Raw genomic sequence first — 22,534 nt, 5'->3', positions numbered from 1 at the left:
TTCCACTGAGGATTGAGATTTGGCAAAATGTTAAAAGTGCAAAAGCTATCAGAGGCCTGGATTTGGTAGTGAAACGTGTGCTATTTGAAGAGCACGGAAACAGCGATGGATAGGAGTGTTCTTCACACAGAAGCACAAACTTGCTTGATCAGTTTTCCCGAAGCAGATCCCACTGAGGAACCGTCAAGCAGAAGTGGGAAAACAGTTCTCTCGGATTCTCTGCACTTTGAAGGAATTATATATAGAACAATACAGTCCCCGGAGTCCTTTCCAGGCCGCGGCGTGCGGAGGGCTACACGAAAGGGCCGTAGCGTGCGGAAGAAACCTCCGTCAAAGTACACCGAACGTCGTCCGGCCACCGCCACTTGCGCCGTCCCCGGGACGGTCTGACGGGCGCCGGTGCACGAGGCGATCACTGCTCGCCCGGGGAGGCGCGGAGGGAGGGCGGCGGGGAGCCCGCTCCCTGCAGCGCGCGGCAAAGCTCCGAGCCTCGCCTCCCCGCCCCTCCCCGAGGCGCGGGGACGCGGGGGGCGGGGCTTGGCGGGGGCGGGGCCTACGTGGGGCGGGGCTTGGCGGGGGCGGGGCCTGCGCGGGGGCGGGGCCGACTGGCGGCGGCGCGTCGCTGCGCGGCACGTGTGAGGGCTCGGCCGCCGGCGGGCCCACGCGCGCTCCGGGCTCTGCGCGCTGGCGGCGCTGCTGCCGCTGCCTGTGCCGGGGCGCCCCCGCGGCCGGCTCCTCCGACTGGCCGCCGCCGCCCTCCTGCGCCGGGAGCCGCGCTCGCCCCGCCTCGCCGCCCGGCCCGCGCCGCGCCCGCGCTCGCAGGCCCCGGGTAAGTGCGCCGCCTCGCCGCAGCCGCCCGGGCTCCGCGGTCGGGCCCCAGGGCCCCGCCCCGAGCGGCCGTGCGCCCCGGGAAGGCGTCCCGAGCCCGCGGCGCCTCCGTGACGGACCGAGCCCGCGGGGGCGCGGCGGGAGCCCGAGTCCGCTCCCGGGGGGCCGGGCCGGTCGGCAGGGGGCGCCGCGCGCTCCCGCCTCCCCGCGCCGCCCGCCGGCCGCGCACCCACGCCGGGCGCTCCCTGCCGTCCTGTGCCCGCGGGCCGGGAGGAAGCCGCGCCGGGCCCCGAGCCCTTGCAGCTCCGGGGCTGGGGGGCGCCCACGTGCCGGCCGCGTTTGCATCCGCGATTACGCGCCGCGAGCCCGCCGCACGCCCCGTGGGAGCCTCCAGCCCTGCACCCGAGGCGCCGCCGCGGTGCGTGTTCAAACTCAGCGGCGCCGAGTCCCCACCGCCTGCCCTGCGCGGGGGTGTAGCAAAGCCTGAGCCTTAGCGCCTGGGTCACTAGCGCCTGCCGGGAGGTAGGATTTGTTGAGTTTCGTTTGTCAAATTTCCGATCCGGTGGTCAGACCACTTTTCTTTTCTCTTTTTTTCTACAGGATTACGAAGGGCTTTTGTTTCAAGTCTCCAATCATCTGTGAAAACAGCCATGCCCCACTGGTTTGGGGATGCTTTGAGAATTGAGTGATCAGTCAAAAATCAGCGGGTACGCTCATACTGAAAAGGGGATGCATAGGCAGGGATTTTGTTCAGTCGTTAGGCAAGTAGCCAGCAGTCTGTATATATTAACAATTCCTTTTGAACGTATCTCTTGGTAGAGGCAGGAGCGATACAGGTATTGATAAAACATGGGTTTTGCCCCCAAGTAGGAGAGAGAGATTTCAGTCCAGCTGGTCTGTTTACTAAGATTGCTCTAGCCTCAGGTCCTTTACATGCGGTCCCACTGCCTGGAACTCTCATCCATACCTTTTCGTGTCTAGTTCTTCCTTCAGGTCCTCTCTCAAAGGACACCTTCTTAGAAATGCTTCGTTAAAGAGCACCCCTCATCCTCCCCTTCCCTTTGCACTGCCTTATTGATGCGTGCATGTTTCTGAGATTATTATTTATTGATGCATCCTTATAAATAAATGTAAGCTTAGTGAGGGCAAGAAATTGTCCCTTTTTCCCCAGTGCCTAGAATAGTGCCACACTCATAAAGGGTGCACAAATATTTGTGGAATGAATGAACCTAATGGACTTCATGATTTTGCATGTTAGAGTATAGTGTGCGCTCTGTCCTGAAGAAAGTGCTGTTTATTGTGACCCAGAGGGATTATTGACAGTTTGCAGGGGGTGGATGCATTTAAAAATTGGAAGTAGTATTCTAAACATAGGATTCAGACTGATACACCTTTTTTTTTTCAGATGTTCATCTTGCAGGAAATAATGTTAAGGGATTATCAGTGTTGTAGTACAATTTTGAATATGTTAAACTTTTTTGTGTCATGGGTGTAAAGGAAGCTTATCGGTGACTCTAATATCCTAATGAGAAAGATTTTAAAGTATTTTTTAAATTGTAATATTCCTTTTTTTTTAAATTTATTTATTCATGAGACACACACACACACACAGAGGCTGAGACACAGGCAGAGGAAGAAACAGGTCCATGCAGGGAGCCTGATATGGGACTCGATCCCGAGTCTCCAGGATCACACCCTGGGCCGAAGGTGGCACTAAACTGCTGAGCCACCTGGGGATCCCCAAATTGTAATATTCCTAAACTCATTTGGGTCATTTGGAATATAAAAGATACAAAACCCCATTGTTTTATTACTCCCCTCAACAGATTGTGTAGGACTTTGAAGTTCATGGGTACCAGTAGCTTCTTTCTCTTCTTGGCTGTAGAATCAAGCTTCTGGTCTACATTACTTGACTGTGATTACTATTCTGGATCATGTATTTGTGCAGCATACCATTTCTTTAAAAACATTTTTTAAAGTACCATTAAAAACTCATGAAACTTGGACCTCCCACCTTCCTCCCCTCTTTATTTTTTTGATTGTTATTTATTTATTTTAAGGATTTTATGTATTTATTCATGAGAGACACAGAGAAAGAGAGAGGCAGAAACATAGGCAGAGGGAGAAGCAGGCTCCCTGTGGGGAGCATGATGCGGGGACTGGAACTTGGACTCGATCCAAGGACCCTGGGATCACTACCTGAGTCAAAGGCAAACACTCAACCACTGAGCACCCCCTTTTAAAAAGCCAGTCATGTTTTTACAGCTTTGAGATACAGTGCTTGAATATGCATATTTGGGTTTGTTTTTTTTTTTTTAAGATTTTTTATTTATTCATGAGAGAGAGAGAGAGGCAGAGACACAGGCAGAGGGAGAAGCAGGCTCCATGCACGGAGCCTGACAGGGAACTTGATCCAGACATGGGACTCGATCCAGACGTGGGACTTGATCCCGGGTCTCCAGGATCATACCCTGGGCCAAAGGCAGCCCTAAACCCCTGAGCCACCCGGGCTGCCCGAATATGTATATTTGGATTTTCCTGAATGCCGAACTGATTTTTTTCCTTTTTCTTTTTTTTTAAGATTTTATTTATTTATTCATGAGAGACAGAGAGTGAGTCAGAGACACAGGCAGAGGGAAAAGCAGGCTCCATGCAGGGACCCCAATGTGGGACTCTATCCTGGATTTGAGGATCACGCCCTGAGCTGAAGGCAGATGCTCAACCCCTGAGCCACCCAGGTGTCCCCAAAACTAATTTTATTAGGAAAATCATACTGGGGCAGTCAGAGTGGTTTTATCTTTCTGATTGAATTCTTCCCAGCCTCTTAGGTTCCTCGATCTGCTCCCTTCCTCTCATTTAAAAATTACTGCATTTTATTCTTCGCTTTTATATAGTTCTTGCTCGTGAAAACGATACTAATTTGAGTTCTCTCTTTCTTGGTCCAGAAGTTTGCACAGCTGTTGTGTAAATATGTTTTTGGGTTCTAAGCCCACTGAAAAAACTTAGCAAAATATATATTAACAGATCTCTAATCATTGGTGCTATGTATACTTTAATAATTAATGTGTGATAGAGCCATTTGCTAAAACAAATGAAAACTATAATTTAATTTGAAACACAAAAGTGAGATTAGTTAATGAGCTTGTCTTTACAGTTAAATATAACAAGAAAAAGATTTTGGGCAAGTGTCCTCAAGTATCAAGAAAAAGCCTGCCAGAAAATATTAAAGGCCCATTTATTTAGTGCTGTTGGCAGTGCTGTGAGGGTCTCTTAAAATTAAATGGTATTTGAAGGAGGAAACCATGTTTAATCATTAGCCCAGAGAACAAAAGAAGCATAAGAAGCTTTGTTTTCCCCAGACTCAGCGATACAGTTCTGCTGTGTAAATCATCCGTAATAAATATTAATGACCAACAGTTGAAATGAAAAAGCTATTTCAAAAAAAATAATAAATAAAAATACAAAAAGAAAGAAAGAAACAGTTATTACAGGGATCCCTGGGTGGCTCAGCGGTTTAGTGTCACCTTGGGCCCAGGGCGTGATCCCCAGGTCCTGGGATCGAGTCTTGCATCGGGCTCCCTGTATGGAGCCTGCTTCTCCCTCGGCCTGTGTCTCTGCCTCTCTCTCTGTGTCTCTCATGAATAAATAAATAAAATTAAAAAAAAAATAGTTATTACAAACCTTTGAGCAAGTCATCATTTTTCTGCTTTACAGAGAAACCCCAGCGTAGAGGGGAAGTGACCCACGTAAACAGCAGAATCTATATGGGGTTGAAGCCAGTGGGTGATACTTTATATGCATGGTTGGCCTATACTCTCATTCCAGGGATGGTAGGCATAACAGTGCTCTTGTAAACTTTCTAGAATTTTATTCATGAAACCATTGGTGTGGGCATAGAGGGGAGCAAGGAGTTGGAGTTTCAACCATATTCCAACTTAGGTGACTAGTAGTTGGTGGCAGCAACATCCCCTGAGGTGAGAAGTGCAGTCTAAACATGCACAAAAGATGTGTGCTGGTGGTGGGAAGAGATGAGCTCAGTTTAGGGCATGTTGAATTTGAGCATTTGATTCAGCCCTTCCCGGCTGGGTAAACTGGAGCAGATGTGTAATCTCTGGGGATGCTCCTGACCCCTGAGCCGCAGGGTTGAAGAGAGGCTTCAGCGAGTTCACTCTGCACGCTCTGCAACTGCTTAGCTGTCCTTACTGTTGCTTTGGGCCCCCAAACAAAGCCAGAAGGAAGTCAGAGATGGATCTTGGCTGGAAAAATGTGGGAGTAAGCAGGGAACAAGATTGGGATAGGAAGCTTAGAGATCCCCACATTTAAGGAGCATGAGACAAGACAGGGAGAAGAGCACTCTGAGAAGCAGGAGAAAAGCAAGGAGTCAAAACAGTTTCAAGGAAGCTAAGCAGTGAACCATGTCCAGTTGGAAAAAGACGTCACTCAGAGCCAAGATTGAGTGGCTGTGGTTTTGGCACAAGGAAGCCACTGCTGAACTTAAACCATTTCAGTGGTGTGTTGGAGGCAGAGGCCAGGTCTTGCACTGAATGTTAGCTCCTCCCTGGCAGGGCGTTAGCTTGAGTTGCTGCAGCGGCTCTTCAGAGTGCCTGGAACAACGCCTGGTGTGGGTGTGTGGTGAGTGTTTGTTGAGGGGATGAAGGAGTGAGTGAGTGTTAGAATGACTGTGGACTTCTTTCAAAGGGGTTGCAATATTTAGGAAATGGTCTTGTGAATATGCCGGAACGAAATGTGTCTGTCAGAGGCTCCCCATTTTCTTTGTGAATGGCAAGCAGGACTTGGAGAAGACTGTAGTGACCAGGGATGGCTGTCCTAAGAGAGGAACTCCCCTGACCTGGTGTGGTTTTCTCCAGCAGCAACCAGGAGCACAGGTTTAGACAGTGGGATTGGTACTTGCTTGGGGTTTAATGAGACTTCTGGAGCAGGACCAGTGAGCAAGAGTGTTGAGTGGTGGCTAACAGGTATTGTGGTTTGGGACATTTGAAGAAGTGAGGGTAGAAGAGATAGGGTCTTGGGACCAGTTTGAAGAACAAGTGATGGGAGGGAGCAGAACACAAGAATGGAAAAAAATCGGTGGTTGGATCAAACAGACTACTAGTTTGTATATCTCTTTATATTTGTATGTTTGAAATTTTTTTTAAAAAGATTTTATTTATTTATTCATTCATGAGAGACACAGAGACAGAGACATAGGCAGAGAGAGAAGCAGGCTCCACGCAGGGAGCCTGATGTGGGACTTGATCCCCTGTTTGAAATTTCTTAAAGTTAAAAGCTCAAAGTAGATGTGGTAACCTCCCCATGTTCCCACCACTCAGTAATTACCTGCCTCGTTTCAAGTCTATACCTGCTCCACTTCCATTCACCACTGGTAAATTATTTTGAAGCAAATTCCAGACTTCATAATTTTTCAACCATAAATATTTCAGTTTGTATCCCTGAAACATAAGGATTCTATTTTTAAATGTAACCACAGCAACATAATTGCACCTTAAAAAGTTGACAGTACTGGGGCACCTAGGTGACTCAGTCGGTGAAATGTCCAACTCTTGTCTATTCTTGATTTCGGCTCAGGTCAATGTCTCAGGGCCATGGGATCGAGTCCAGTGTCAGGCTCTAAGCGAGGACTGTGCTTGAGATTCTCTCTCCCTCTGCATGCTCTCAAACCTCCCCTCATGCTCACACATGCTCATGCTTTCTTGCTTTCTCCCTCCAAAAAAAAAAAAAAAAAAAAGTTGACAGTACTACCTTAATGTCATCAAGTATCCCTGGTATTTTTGTATCCCTGATTGAGTCCAACACTTTTTTTTTTGTTTTTTTTAGATTTTATTTATTTACTCATGAGAGACATACAGAGAGAGAGGCAGAGACATAGGCAGAGGGAGAAGCAGGCTCCATGCAGGGAGCCCGATGTGGGACTTGATCCTGGGTCTCCAGGATCACGCCCTGGGCGGAAGGCGGCACTAAACCACTGAGCCGCCCGGACTGCCCAACACTTTTTTTAATAGTCCACTTGTTTATTTTTTATTATTATTTTTTAATATTTTTTAAATATTTTATTTATTCATGAGAGACACACAGAGAGGGAGGGAGAGAGACAGAGACACAGGCAGAGGGAGAAGCAGGCTCCATGCACGGAGCCCAATGTGGGACTCAATCCCAGGTCATGCCCTGGGCTGAAGGCGGCGCTAAACCACTGAGCCACCTGGGCTGCCCTTTTTAATTTAATTTTATTATTTTATTATTTATTTGTTTGTTTATTTATTTGTTTATTTAAAGAATAGTCGATTTGTTTAAAGAAGGATCCACTCATTGCATTACTTTGTAAGTTTACCTGTAAGTGCCTCTCCCTCTTTTTCCCCTTGTTATTTATTAGTTGAAGGAACTGTCTTTGTCCTTGTAGAGTTTCCCACATTCAGAATTTTGCTGCCTCCTTCCCTGTGGTGATATTTGACTTCTTACATCCCTGCATGCCATCTAATCTGCCAATTCAACATCAAGTTCCATTCAGTAAGAACACTTCACAGATAGTAGCGTGTGCTTTCAGGGCCAGGCAGTGTGGCTGGTGGTCTATTTTTTGTGATGCTTGTGGCCATTTGTGATAATTGGTTGTCCAAGTCTACTGTTTCCTTAGAGATACGCTTCTTAGTGTGTCTTTGATCTCTGTAGGCAGAGAACAGTTTCAGCACCTGTTCCAGGAAGTCTACAGAATATCTATCAATGCCTATTACACCACTCTGAATTCTCTGGCATGTACAAAAGAAGTAATATTCTCAAAGAATCTGCTTGAGTTTGTTTTGTTCCTGCTATGGCTACGCTAACTGCTTTGTCATTTCATTTCATCTTCATGGCAGCCCTCTGGTGCACATGTCATTCCCATTCTACAGATGAAGAGCAGAAACTCAAATTAACTTCCTTGGGCCAAAAAGGGAAAAAATCATGGTACCTAGGAGTCCACGTGGTAGTGCAGATGAAGGGAAGTAAAATGGGAAGATGTAGGGATCCCTGGGTGGCGCAGCGGTTTGGCGCCTGCCTTTGGCCCAGGGCGCGATCCTGGAGACCTGGGATCAAATCCCATGTCGGGCTCCCGGTGCATGGAGCCTGCTTCTCCCTCTGCCTGTGTCTCTGCCTCTCTCTCTCTCTCTCTCTCTCTCTCTGTGTGACTATCATAAGTAAATTAAAAAAAAAAAATTAAAAAAAAAAAAAAAAAAAGGGAAGATGTAGAGTTAATAGAGAGGAGGGCACAAGAGTTAGGACTCATTATGGCCTTCGGATGAGTCCTGAAGGACGGGTGAGGCCAGGGTGCCCTGAAACAGGTATGGAGAAGCTCCCACTGGAGAGATCTCATGAGCAGTCAGGCAGGAGACAGGTAGCTTTGGGGCTGGGCCTGCATTGTTGGAGGCATGTGGAAGATAATGATATGGGTCACTAGATGACGGGCAGTGCCAGAGCAGGACATTGCAGACATTTCTGCAGAGGAAATAATTGATGTTTCCATCAAGGCTTCTGACCGTTGGTTTTCAAGATGTAGCGTGATGAACCCTCTGCATTCTGGGAAGGAGGTAGACATCCTGCTGACCATACAGTCCCTGAGCCAGGCTGCGGATGTGGCTATTATTGGTTGTGCTTTCCTCTCTGCTGAGAATCCAGGCCTGGAAAGGTATGAGGATCTCCTAGTGGGTCCTGGCATGCCAGCTGGGAGCCTTGTACTGTCATTGGGAAGCCGTCGCAGGCTTGGGGTAAGAGTATGTGTAACATAGTGTAGTGCCTGGCTTCGGGGTGTCTTTAGGTACCTGCAACACCCCAGAACCGTAGGTGGACTTCTCCTACCACCTGATTCTCTGCCTGGGGTTTCTGTGGCAGGAAGAGCTCCCCTGTCCTCTTAGGTCCCTGAAGCAGAAAATCTGAGTCATCTTGGAGTGTTTCCTCTTTCTGCCCACATTTGCCATCCAGTCTTGTTTCCACCACCTCCTAAATGTCCCTGAATCCAAACTTCCTTTCTGTCGCCCTTGCCTCAGCTTTAGATCATGTTGTATTAATTTCTTGGCTCAATTTCAGCTATATATTCTTTCTCTCTCTTTTTTTAATCCGTCTTTAAGTTTTATTTATTTATTTATTTTTAGTCATCTCTACACCCAACATGGGGGACTGAAATTCACAGGCCCGAGATGAAGGGCCACATGCTCTTCGGAGCCAGCCAGGCGCCCCTCGGCTGCACCCTCTTACCTAGTCTTCCAGCGGACCCTAGTTTCTCTTTGAAGAGGTGCTGCAGAATCTTTCTAGCTCACACGTCCAGTGCTGGTTTGGTTTTCAAGATGGAATTCCCTGCGTTCTTCCTGGTGTGCCATCTGCCCACTCCCTGGCTTTAGTTCCAGACTCTCTCATTGTGTGTTTTACCCTCCACCAGGTGGGATGAGCTCCTTGGGCCTCTCCCAGTGCTCCTTGCTCGCTCATGCCTCTGTGTCTGCACATGCTATTCCGCCTCCTGCTCCAGATAGCCTCCGCCCCGCTTTCTGCGACCTTTCCTGATCCTCAAAACTTGGCTCAGGTGTTCATTTCTGGTCTTCCATTAGGAAAGAGGTCCTCAGGACGCCCGGGTGGCTCAGCGGTTGAGCATCCACCTCCGGCTCAGGGCGTGACCCCAGGGTCCTGGGATCGAGTCCCACGTCGGGCTCCTTGCATGGAGCCTGCTTCTCCCTCTACCTGTATCTCTGCCTTTTATCTGTGTCTCTCATGAATAAATAAAATCTTTTTTTTTTTTTAAAGGAAAGAGGTTCTGACACCCTCCCCACCAGTACCCTCTGAGGTCTTCTATGTGTTTCCATAGTCCCCGAGTGACACCCCCATGCCCTTTGTATCTCCCTCCCTGGCATATGGGCTTTGTGAGGACAGCTTTGGTGATAAAAAGTGAGCATAAAATAGCATCGGCATTTCACAAACCAGCATTCTTTTTTTTATATACTTTGCTTAGAACAGATAAGGAATAAATATTTTCTTGTTAGGATTATTATTATTTATTTTTTGTTGTTCATGAGAGACACAGGCAGAGGGAGAAGCAGGCCCCTGGGGGAGCCCAATGCGGGACTTGATCCCAGGACCCCAGGATCACGACCTAAGCTGAAGGCAGATGCTCAACCGCTGAGCCCCCAGGTGCTCTTCTTATTTGAGTTAGAGGTGATTTTGTGTAACTAGTTATGGTCTACTTCTGGTCTGGTTTCTTGATTTCTTTCGTTTTCTTTATTTAAATTTTTTGTCTTTCAAAGGAAAATGATTTTACTAGCATCATTCTTATCTTTTTTCTCTTTCTCTCGTTTTTGTTTTTGGTCACCGTCATCCTTTTTCCTTTCATTTTGTGCATGTATTTGTCTTTTTCTTTACTTTCCATTTTGGATTTTTGACAATGAGGCAAGATCAAATCTGGAGTCTTTCTATATATATATATATATATATATATATATATATATATATATACACACACACACACACACACACACGTATATATTTAATCTCTATATTCAGCGTGGAGCTCAAACTCATGACCCTGAGATCAAGAGTTGCATGCTCCTCCTGAGCCAGCCAGGAACCCCACAGATGTGGATTCTTAAACTTTAGTTCATTGTAATTATTCTGCTGTAGATGCTTCTGTAGTTGGGTTTCTTGTTAACTAGACCTTGGGGAACCTTAGAATATTAATTTTCTGCTCATTTATGTTCTTTATGAGTATGTTTACTAAGTTTGTTAGCATGTTAATTATGTCATCTCCCTATATAATTAACATAGGAAAACTTTTATCCTTTTCACACTAAGAGCATCAAGTAAGATCAAATTAGATAAATGTATTTATTTTGATTGCTACAGGTTACCCCTCTGGCAAGCTGCTCAGTACTGGGAAGTGTGTATGGCTTCTTAGACTTTCCCTCATTACATTGTGTGTTGGCTGGTTAAATGATAATCTGTGCTGTTTAAATTGTGGCAAAATACACATGCTATGTAAAATCATCTTAGTCATTTTTTTTTAAATAAGATTTTATTTATTTATTTATTTGAGAGAGCATGAGCGGGGTGGGGGGGAGTGGAAGGGGGGGTGGCCAGAGGGAGAAGCAGACTCCCTGCTGAGCAGGGAGCCGGATGTGGGGCTCAACCCCAGGACCCTGAGATCATGACCTGGGCCAAAGACAGACACTTAACTGACTGAGCCACCTAAGTGCCCCCATCTTATCCATTTTTAAACATACAGTTCAGTAGTGTTCAATACATTGACACTGTTGTCCAATCAGAATGCAGAACTCTTTCTAAAGAGTTAGAATCTTGCAAACTGAAATCTTGCAAAACTGAAACACTATACCCATTAAACAACTCATGCCCTTTGCTTTTTTTTAATATGGTGTGAGTATATGTTCATGTCAGTAAGTGTATTTATGCACTATTTTTATTTAATCAGGTTTTTTTTTTAAGATTTTATTTATTTATTCATAGAGACACAGCTAGAGAGAGAGAGGCAGAGACACAGGCAGAGGGAGAAGCAGGCACCATGCAGGGAGCCTGATGTGGGACTCGATCCCGGGTCTCCAGGATCACACCCTGGGCTGCAGGCGGAGCTAAAGCGCTGCGCCACTGGGGCTGCCCATTTAATCAGTTTTTTGAAAGGATAATAATCTATGTGAAATAAAGTTCAAGGGACCTGACTATGACATTCAGTAAAAACAGCAAGTCTCTCTGTTGTCCCCAGCCGCCCATACCCACCTTTCCCACTTTCTGTTCATGTTGTTTAGTTTATGAACCCAGGCATCGTGTTCTTTGTTTTTTGCTAACATAAACGCACTGAGGTGAGTATCCTTACAGCTAAACCTTGATGCACTTTAAAAAAAGTTAAACACTTTAATCATCTTAAAATAGTCTGAAAGTAACATTTCTGGGTCAAAGGGCATACATTTTTTTAAGGTTTTTGATGCACAGTTTCAAATTCTACGCAGAATTTTTCTGTGCCACCAAAGGTATATACCAGCATGGGAAAGAATTGTTTTCTTTTCTTTTTTTAAGATTTTATTTATTTATTCCTAAGAGAGACAGAGAGAGAGGCAGACACAGGCAGAGGGAGAAGCAGGCTCCACTCAGGGAGCCTGAGTAAGACTCGATCCCGGGACTCCAGGATCACACCCTGAGCCAAAGGAAGACGCTTGACCGCTAAGCCACCCAGGCGTCCCAAGAATTGTGTTAATAAATGAATTTGAGGAACCTAGGAACAAAGTTAACTGTGCCTCTACTGAAACCCAGCTCTTTATAGAAGTGATTAATTCCTGTTCTCTCTTCCTTCCTAAAAGGTTCTCTTAAATGTTTTCTTGAAGCCTTAAAAATGGAGATGACGGAAGTGACTGGTGTGTCCCTGAAACGTGGGTCTCTTGCTGTCGAAGGTAATGACAGCATGGCCCCAGCTGAGGAGGCAAAAAGACAGAAAGTCTTGGACAGCTGTCTGCCCACAGGTCAGGACGGGCTGGAGCACGGCTCTCCACCCACCAGTGGACATGTGCCTGGGCCACCTGAAGCTGTAAATGCCGGACAGGGTAAAAAGAACTCTGATGTGCAGTTGGAAGAAGAGGAAGAAGATGGCCTTTCTGAGGAGGCTGAAGAAGAGGAAGAAGCCGAGAGTTTCGCAGACATGATGAAGCATGGGCTTACTGAACTTGACGTTGGCATCACCAAGTTTGTAAGTTCTCATCAGGGCTTCTCAGGCATCTTGAAAGAAAGGTATGTTTCATTTACATGTCAAGTTATTTTAGTTCTATTTGTTCTTCTCTTTACAAAGAAATCAACAATAGGTTCTTTTTTTTAAGATTTTAGTTATTCATGAGAGACACAAGGAGAGGGAAAAGCAGGTTCCATGCAGGGAGCCTGATATGGGACTCTATCCTGGGACCCCAGGAACATGCCCTAGGCTAATGGCAGGGGCTAAACCGCTGAGCCACCCAGGTATCCCAACAATAATACGTTCTTCTGTTTAGCTTACTGTCCCTAAGGATTGTGTATTGATGGTCACCTAGGAATAGGGTGGAGGAAAGCTGCCTAAGTAGTCAGATGAAGCCACATAAACATAAAATGAGTAAATACAAATAATTTTTTGTGGCATGCCTTGCTAACATGTGAATGAATGCTGTTCACTTCTTTAACATTAATTATTTTAAATGATTTTAAGTTGTCTCTTGAAATGGTCTTCAGATCTTAAATTCTTAACTCTTGGGGATCCCTGGGTGGCTCCGCGGTTTCGCGCCTGCCTTTGGCCCAGGGCGCAATCCTGGAGTCCCAGCGTGGAGCCTGCTTCTCCCTCTGCCTGCGTCTCTGCCTCCCTCTCTCTGTGTCTATCATGAATAAATAAAAATAAATCTTTAAAAAGAAAATAAATAAATAAATTCTTAACTCTTTCACTTGAATGTTCCACATCTACAGTAGGAAAAAGGTAGTCTTTGGAGACACATGGATCTGGTTGTGAATCTAGTCCAGTCACTGCATTTACTTAACTCAGAGCCTCAGTATCCTCATCCAAAAAATGGATCCTAATACCACCTTGGGGTTTTTGAGAGGATTTTAAATAAGTGTGTAGAGTATTTAGCATAAAGGTAAGCTTCAGATTGGTTCATGATAGATTTATTGGGTTCTAATTTAATTAACCATGCCATGTTTTATGATTCATTCTAGTAAGGACTGCCTATAGTCTTAGGGTAACATTACTAAGCTTTGATTTATGCATTTCTCTGAAAGTATGTTCTAGAAGTTCAGAGGGTCTTTTCTTTACATTCTAATATAAAGTCAAGCTGTGGCTTAGAATTCATTAAGAACCCAGAAAAAAATAACTCCATATGAACTTTGAACTGAAGATTTTTTTTTAAATCCCTGTTTTTTTTTTAAGATTTTTTATTTATTCATAGAGACAGAAAGAGGCAGAGACACAGGCAGAGGGAGAAGCAGGCTCCATGCAGAGAGCCCCACGTGGGACTCGATCCCGGGTTTCCAGGATCACACCCCAGGCTGCAGGTGGCACTAAACCACTGCGCCATAGGGGCTGCCCTAAATCCCTGTTTTGTACAACAGCAAGGCTTACTGTTGATAAACTTTCTCCTAAAATTAATAGGAAGTAAAATGTTAATGCTTTTCCTTTTCATCAGATACTCAGACTTCGTTGTTCACGAAATAGGAAAAGATGGACGGATCAGCCATTTGGATGATTTGTCCGTCCCAGTGGATGAGGAGGTAAGAACAAATCTCTGACAAAAGTCACTTTCTGTATAAAATAGCATTTCCTAGAGAATCAAGAATATAGAGCAGTAACAGCTTTGAATTCTATGTGTGACTCACTGGGAATTTCATCATTTTCAAGGATCCTTCAGAAGATGTATTTACAGTTTTGACAGCTGAAGAAAAGCAGCGTTTAGAAGAGCTCCAGCTTTTTAAAAATAAGGAAACCAGTGTTGCCATTGAGGTAAATAGCACAAAAATGTATGGGACAATTTTTTAGGGTTTTGATTGCTTCTTTTTGTGTGAACATCTCTGTGTACTAGAAAAATTACAATAGTTAACAAAGGATGACCTTGCTGTATTTGATCTAAAAGATCATTACACTAAAAATCTTATCAGTGGCAGGTAACCAGTATCCAGATAAAGTAAAGCAAAAAAAAAGTTACGTTTTTGCTTTAAGAAAATTTTATATGGGCAGCCCAGGTGGCTCAGTGGTTTAGCGCCACCTTCAGCCCAGGGCCTGATCCTGGAGACCCAGGATCGGGTCCCAGGTCGGGCTCCCTGCATGGAGCCTGCTTCTCCTCTGCCTGTGTCTCTGCCTCTCTCTCTCTCTCTCTCTCTCTGTCTCTCACGAATAAATAAATAAAATCTTTTTTTTAAAAAAAGAAAATTTTATATGACCACAAATCAACAAAGAAATGTGTTGTTTGGCACCACAGAGTGACCTTTCTGTCACATGGTGTCTGTAGCCAAAGGACTACAATAGCCTGACAGTCAGATGTATGGCCTAATAGGGAGGCCCTGGCCCTGGCTCTGCCTCCTATGGCCTCTGGGTCTCACATGGGTCTTTGGAGGGAGAGGGGTTAGGGAAAGAGGTAAGGAAAATATCTTTGCTCAACTTGAGTCTGCTTCTGCTGTTCAGGAAAAGGAGAGCTCAGCTACTAGATGGAGTAGTAGCCTTGTCTAAAGCTTTTGTTACGAAAATTTTATTCTTCTTAGTGCTGTCCAGTGGAATTATAATGTGAGCCATGTTTTTAATTTTAACTCCTCTAAAAATTTAAAAGACAGGTGAAATTAATTTTAACAATATATTTTATTTACCCTAATACATTTAAAATACCATTTTGGGGCACTTCTGTGGCCTAACTTAGTTAAGCATCCACCTCATGATTTCAGCCCAGGTCATGGTCTCAGGGTCCGTGTTGGGCTCTGCACTTATAGAGGAGTCTGCTTGAGATTCTCCCCCTCTGACCTTCCCCCCACGCTTGCTCTCTCACTCACTCATGCACGCGCTCTCTCTAGAATAAATCTTTAAAAAAATAAAATATCGTTTCAATAGGTAATCAGTATTTTTCAAAATTCCAAATGAGATGTTTTACATTCTTTTTTTTCCTACTTTGTTAGTCAGGATCCAGTCAGTGATCTTTCATGCTGGTAACATAGCTCAGTTCAGACTGGCCACATTTCAAGTGCCCAGTTGCCGTCTGTGGCCTGGCTGCCATATGGACAGAGCAGCTCTAGGCGATAAAAGATTTTTAGAATTTTAAGTTTATGTTGATTTGGGGTTGTCCAAAATTCCCCTTTCCATTGCTCCCAGTTGACAAGAGGTTACCATAACTTTCAGAATTCATTATCTGCCCCTAGCCCTCGTCTCCTTTTCCCCTCCACGTCCCAAAAGTATATAATGTTACGAATTTAGGGTTCATCAGTTACTGAATTTATCCCTGGACAGAATCTTTAGCAATGCCAAGGAAAAAACTAAGAATTGTTTTTAAGAGCAGTCCAGGAGGATGGTCCAGGTTTCTTTTGCTTGTGCAACGCAGTAGTGTATCTTAGCCCTATAATGTGCATTTTTCCATGTGGGTGGCAAAATTTACTGTCATTCTGAAAAAATATACCATCTACTGAAAGTTTTTACCTTTTTTTTTTTTTTTTTTTTTATTCACGAGAGAGAGAGAGAGGCAGACACATAGGCAGAGGGAGAAGGAGGCTCCATGCAGGAGCCCGAAGTGGGACTCCATCCCGGGTCTCCAGGATCACACCCTGGGCTGAAGCCAGGTGCCAAACCGCTGAGTCACCCAGGGATCCAGTTTTTACCTTAAAGATAAATCCTGGACAAGTTTCCTTGTTACTTGCCAAATTTTTGAAGTCTAAATATGTATTCAGTTATATGCGCAAAGTTTGATTCCAACTGAGTTTTTTTTTATTTTTTTTTTAAAGATTTTATTTATTTGGGGCGCCTGGGAGGCTCAGTCAGTTAAGGGTCTGTCTTTGGCTTGGGTCATGATCCCAGGATCCTGGGATCGAGCCCCATGTCAGGCTCCCAGCTCAGCAGGGAGTCTGCTTCTCCCTCTTCCTCTGCCTCTTCTCTGGCTTGTGCATGCTGATGCACATGCTCTTTCCCATTTTCACCCTCAAGTAAATAAATATATGTTTTTTTAAATTTATTTGAGAGAGTAAGAGAAAGAGAGCATGAGCAGGAGGAGGGGCAGAAGGAGAAGCAGCCTCTGAGATCATGACCTGAGCCAAAGTCAGACCTTAACCAGCTGTGCCACCCAGGTTCCCCTAAATAACAGTTCTGAGCTAACAAGTTTACATTTTCTTGATGTTGATTTTATTTTTTACTGAGAACAAATGAGCTAGAATGTCATTCTAAGATAATTCAGTGTAGAATAGGATTCATTGTGAGGCAATTGTAGATTGGCCTATTCAAGGGAGTTGAGTTTCTGAAATCCCAAAAGGCCCAACTTGCCTACATTGCCATCTGTGAGCCATGAGGCGTTCGTCCCGCAGAGTCGCTGAACAAGAGTGTCTGTGATGGGTGCCTCTGGCTGTGTGACTTTAGACACATTACTTCACTTCTCTGAGCCTTGTTTTCCTTATCTCCAAATACATATAGTGGTGGCACGGTAGGGGGATGATTGGGATGAAATAAGCCGATGACTGTGAAGTTCTTGCTACGGTGCCTGGCAGATGTCCTGCTCAGTAAACAGACTCTTAAGATGTGCAGCATTATAAAGCTCTGAAAGATTTCTGAAATCATACCCATGGACTTCTGTTACTTTTGCACAGTTGATAACGTGACTAATGTTTTTATTGAATCATTGGTATTATTTCCTTATTTAATGTTTATTAAATCAGTAGTCACATTATTTCCATTCTTAATAGGTTGTTGAGGACACGAAAGAGAAAAGAACTGTCATCCATCAAGCAATTAAATCACTGTTTCCAGGATTAGAGACAAAAACAGAGGACAGAGAGGGCAAGAAATACATTGTAGCCTACCATGCAGCTGGGAAAAAGGCTCTGGCAAGTAAGTGTGCGAGTGACCTGGCATTTCCTCTGTCAGTGGTCACAAGTGGCATCCTGTTCCTCTTGCTCCTTGCCTGTTCATGTTGCGGGCTACTTGGCTGTTACGCTGGAAAGGATACTGATCATGTCATTCCCTCAAAGAAGGTAAATAAAGTTCACATTCACAGAGCAATCCTACAGACTGTGTCTGGAAGGGGCCCTAGGTCTTTCATGTGAGTCGAGATATGCTATAGTTACAGTGGCGCCTAAGAGATAGTCCTAGGAATTTGATATGTTCCCTGAAGAGCAGAATGGGCTCAGTGGCAATTCAAGAAGAAAATGGAAGCATATTGCTCATTCTGTGTTCTTAATGGAGGGAAGAAAGCTTTCAGATGAACCAAAAATCCCAGTGGCATTTTTTCTGCAAAGCCCCTTTATTGGAAGAGCTGCTGCTTTCTAGCCATGTTTTTTCACTCACACATAAAAAACATGGAATATATGGGAAAGCGCCCCTTTGCCCAGGCTCATCTTCCGTTGTGTATCCTTCCCTTGAAACGAATGTGTTGTCAGTGAATCTCTTTGATATTTATACTCTGATAACGTTCTACAACCACGGAAATTTCTACTTGCATATAACCTTAAGAAAATTAGGTAACTTTTCTTCTTTTACCTGCCAAATCGGCAGACAGAATTCTAATGAAAATGACAGTGGGGAAAAAGAGATTTCTTCACCCTCATCCCCTACCAGTGATGGCTTCTATTAGGGAAGAGTTATTTCCAGATCTATTTGTCAGAGCAAAACTCCAAGACTATAACAAAAGACTATTCATGCTGTTAGTGCTGTGTCAGTATTCTCTTAGGTTAATGCTGTGAATGGATGAAGCCTTAATTGTTTGTAACTATGATTCTAGTGAAATGAGAGCAGTATAAGAAAAATGGGAGCAGAAATAAGGTTTAGCTGTGCCTAAAAAAAAATAGTGTAAAAATAATGTCAGTTCAGTAAGTGTGGATATGACCTAGAAATCAGAAATCCTGAGCAGGTGGGGAGGAGAAGGTGGACACTGGAGGCCACTTCTCAGTGGATACCACAAAGAAAATGACCTGCGTTCTAGAACGACTAGGGGCATAGGTTGTTAATCACTTCTCAAACCACATACTGATGGCTTGGTTGCTGTACATTTCTTTGATGTCTGAGTCACTGTATAAGATAATACTCCAGCCAGGGTTGTTGAGGAGCATCAAACACAGTGGAAAGTGATTTGAGTGACATTTTGCATTCTCTCAAGACTGACAGTTGGTTGGTAACTATCCTAGATGTAGAGAGGATGACTTACTACTATAGTAGATGCCGTGGAGTATTCAGTCTCAGTTCTCTCAAGGGGCCCAGGCTGAGAACAGCTGCTGGGGAGCTGTTCCTTGTAAAGAGGGAGTCCACATTGGTCAGCCAACTTCTTTGAAAGGCAAAAAGAAAAGGCAAGGTCTTAATTCTGCTGAATGTGGTCATGAGGAAGCAGATTGGCAAAACCTGTGTTTTTTTGACAGGCTACTTCTTGGAAATGATCTTTATTTCTTAGAGGATGCTGGCTTTTGTAATATGTATGGAGGAGCATTTATTTGCAGGTCATGGTGGCCCTTAGAGTTTTCCCACCCTTTCCTCTTCTACATTTTCATGCTTGCACCACACTCACCTTCCTTTTTTTCCAAATAAAAAATTTCCTTAAGATTTTTAAAGTGAGGTGCTGAGCTCTGTGGGATGTGAACCACCCTCCCTGTTCCCTTTGCACATCTTCAGTAAAATATTTCTCACTTTAAGAGGAAGCATTGGGTCATCACTTGCAGAGAGTTATAAACCTCTTGGGCTTGAGGTGTTTTGGCATTTGGTAAAAGATGGGCTAGAGGTCTGAGCTCTTCTCTCTCATCTCCTCATGGACTCAGGCACTGGAGAGCCTGCATTCATCTCTTTCGCAGATCCAATTCCCCACCACGGAGAGGGCCTCAGTTAAATACCATTGGAAAAGTAGGGAGAACTGGGATCCAGAGACTAGTCTTCATGTCCCTGCAAGTAGAATCCAGTACCAATGACAGCGTGTCCTTTTGGGCTAGTTTGACTAACATATGAATGAATTATCTTTTAAAGTCTCGTTGCAAGGCTAAGTTTATAGTGTTTTTAGATCTCTATTCCTACCATACCCTGATATAAATTGTTACATACATTATCTAGCAGATTTGCAATATTCTCACCTAAATTTTTCTCAGCTAGAGCCATGCATCCTAAAACATAGGCATGGTGAATTCTAAATCATGGTGCCCAGACACCACAAATGACCAACTGTTTTAACTCTGGTGTTATGTTGTTAATCCAGTCTAATAGGGTACCTTGATTCACCTACCAAACTGTACCTAGGGTATTTTTCTGAAAATATCCTACAATTGTTAAATTCCATGTAATTAGGTAAACTAATTTATATTTTGAGATAGATGGTATATGCTCTAAGAATGTCTTTTTAAAAAAGACTTAAGTTTATTTATTTATTTTAAGATTTTATTTATTCATGAGAGACACAGAGAAAGAGGCAGAGACACAGGTAGAGGGAGAAGCAAGCTCCCCACGGGGAGCCCGGTGCGTGACTCGATCCCAGGACCCCAGAATCACGACCTGAACCAGAGGCAGACACTCAACCACTGAGACACCCAGGTGCCCCTAAAGACTTTATTTTTTTTTTCTTTTTTAAGATTTTTTAATTTTTTCCTGAGAGACAGAGAGAGAGGCAGAGACACAGGCAGAGGGAGAAGCAGGCTCCATGCAGGGAGCCTGATGTGGGACTCGATCCCGGGCCCCCAGGATCATGTCCTGGGCTGATAGCAGGCGCTAAACCGCTGAGCCACCCAAGGATCCCCAAGACTTAAGTTTAAAAAAAGAAAATTCTGCCATGGGATATGTAGAGGTTCAGCATACTATCTAAAATGAAGGGTTCCCAGCAGGGATACTTGGATCTAGGAATCCACAGAGATAGGAGGAAGGGCCAGACAGATAAGAAGGAAACTCTCTGGGAGAGACTGGTGTTATAGAATCCACAGACAGAGTGAATAGCAGTGGGAAATTATTATAGATGGGTCCAGCAAGATAAGAACTCTAAGATATACCCATCAGTTTTTCGCCACATAGACACCTTTGGTGTGTTTGCCAAAGCAGCTCTAGTGGAATAGGGTTGGAAACCAGTTTACACCATAGGCTGTGATGCAAGGCACTAATTATGGAATGCTGTTCACAATCAGCTGCAAAGAGAGGTGCCTGGCTGGGTCAGTTGGCGGAATGAACATGTGGCTCTTGATCTCGGGATCATGAGTTCTAGCCCCACATTGGGCGTAAATTAAAAAATAAGCTATAAAGAGGAGAAAGGAAAGCAACATAGTTGAGGGAGGCATATGTTTGATTTTTAAAATGGAAGAGCCCTGGGGATATTGATATCCTGAAGGGAAAGAGCCAGTGGAGACGGTGGGCAGAAACTCTGGGAGGAGAGTGATAGTGGGGTTAGCAGGATCCTGAGGAAGCTGGAAGGTCGATGTGCGGGGATACAGTCCTAGAAATGGCCTTGAATAAGAAGGAAAGAATGTTCTGCATGCTACCCCATCCTGTCATCTTTCTTGAACTACATTTTTCCTTCGTTATTCATGAAGAAGAGCTCTGTGTTCAATACATGAACCTTCCTGAACGTGGTTTCTTTTTCTTTCTGGTTTCTATTTGTACTGGACTGGGGCTGCCGTATCAAGCCATCATAAGGTTGCTTCCTGTAATCTCAGCCTGAGAATTCTTTGCATTCGCATTGTAAATCAGTGTCTCAAAAAAGTCTGAAAGTTATTTTAAATTTTCCTAAATTATGAAGCTAACATACATGCTACTTGGCAATCTAAGGATTTGGAGTTTTAGAAAGTCAAATCGCCCAGAATAAGCTGAGACTCATTGATTTTCCGTTATTCAAAATATTCCCAGTTAACTAATACATATGCTTACTATTTTGTATATTAAGTGCACTTAGAAAAAGAATCCTTGTACCTATTATTGACAGAGGAGATAAGTGTATGCATGCTTAGTGCTTGGATTTGCTAATAAAAGATGCATGCTTGTGAGCCAAAACTCATACTCGGTTGTCATGGTTTCTCTTAAGGTATAATAGCATTTAGTTCTTTAGCCTTGTGGCTTCATTTATGTCTTGCCTATACTGGAAATATTCCTAAGGGGATCATTAAGTACAGATACAGTTCCACTTCATCAGTTTTTATCACAAGTTTTTTAAACTTTTTCTTACAGACATTTTCAAACAGGCACACAGAGTAGTATATATTGAACCACCGTGTACCCATCAGCCATCTTCAAGATTATTAACATTCTGTTGTTTCTGTTTGATCTTTTCCTCCCACTTATTTTTCTTATAGAGCGTTTTAAAGAAAATTCTACACAGCACTTCATTTCACCCATAAATGCTACAGTCTGTATTTAGCAGCTAAGGACTAAAACCCCAAAACATTATCACATCCTACATAATGAACAGTAATTTCTTAATATATGATACCCTGTGCACGTTCAGTTTTTCCCTAGTTGTCTCAAAAATGTCTTTTACAGTAGATGACTTGTCAAGTGATGACACGAAAAAGGTCTGAATGTTGTATTAAATAGTTAAGTCTCTTAAATTGCCTCATGTCCCTTTTAATTGATCAGTTCAAGAACTTTTCTGTAATGATTTTTCAGATGTTTATCAAAATCTTTATAACTCAACTCAGGAAACTCATAAAACATAGAAAAACACAAAGCAAAATAATAATTGCGTTCAGTGTCACCACCAAAAGATAATCATAAGCAGCACTTTGTGAAAACATCTCTGGCTGGGGAAGCATTTTATATTAGGTCTTTTTTTTTTTTTTAAGTTTTTATTTAAATTCTAGTTAACACGCAGTGTAACATTAGCATCAGATATACAACATACTGTATTCAGTTGTAAACCTTACGCTGCATCCTGTGGGTACGGACAGTGCAGCCGTGAGGATGAGCTAACATGTCCTTGTGAGGAGGCTGGTACCTATAGGTGAGTTTTCTTACTCGTTCACTGTCTGCCTCTGCGACATTCCATTGTTAATGTCTGAATGGCTGTTAACCCACCACATAACTACCAGGTGCTGC

The 22,534-nt window shown here is 43.9% G+C and overlaps 1 protein-coding gene across 4 annotated transcripts in view; it reads left to right on the top strand.

Annotated features, from left to right (window-relative positions):
* The first annotated feature begins 732 nt into the window (after window positions 1–732).
* PUS7 (pseudouridine synthase 7) overlaps window positions 733–22,534 on the top strand; it is a 57,288-nt gene continuing 35,486 nt past the window's right edge. The window contains exons 1-7 of one of the 4 annotated variants that reach the window (XM_072791520.1): window positions 736–829; window positions 1,429–1,535; window positions 8,343–8,500; window positions 12,162–12,585; window positions 13,998–14,082; window positions 14,210–14,311; window positions 17,236–17,380. In XM_072791520.1, coding sequence (XP_072647621.1) covers window positions 8,446–8,500; window positions 12,162–12,585; window positions 13,998–14,082; window positions 14,210–14,311; window positions 17,236–17,380 — 811 coding nt within the window. In that variant the 5' untranslated portion in view covers window positions 736–829; window positions 1,429–1,535; window positions 8,343–8,445. Of the gene's footprint in view, window positions 830–1,203; window positions 1,351–1,428; window positions 1,536–8,342; window positions 8,501–12,161; window positions 12,586–13,997; window positions 14,083–14,209; window positions 14,312–17,235; window positions 17,381–22,534 lie in introns of those variants that run through there. The other 3 variants (XM_072791521.1, XM_072791523.1, XM_072791522.1) reach the window with 3 other exon arrangements.

Source organism: Canis lupus, chromosome 21 (assembly GCF_048164855.1).
Source record: "Canis lupus baileyi chromosome 21, mCanLup2.hap1, whole genome shotgun sequence".
In the NCBI taxonomy this organism is placed as follows: Eukaryota; Metazoa; Chordata; class Mammalia; order Carnivora; family Canidae; genus Canis; species Canis lupus.
The sequence above is the reverse complement of the archived record's forward strand: the minus strand, read 5'-3'. Positions and strand labels throughout refer to the sequence as shown.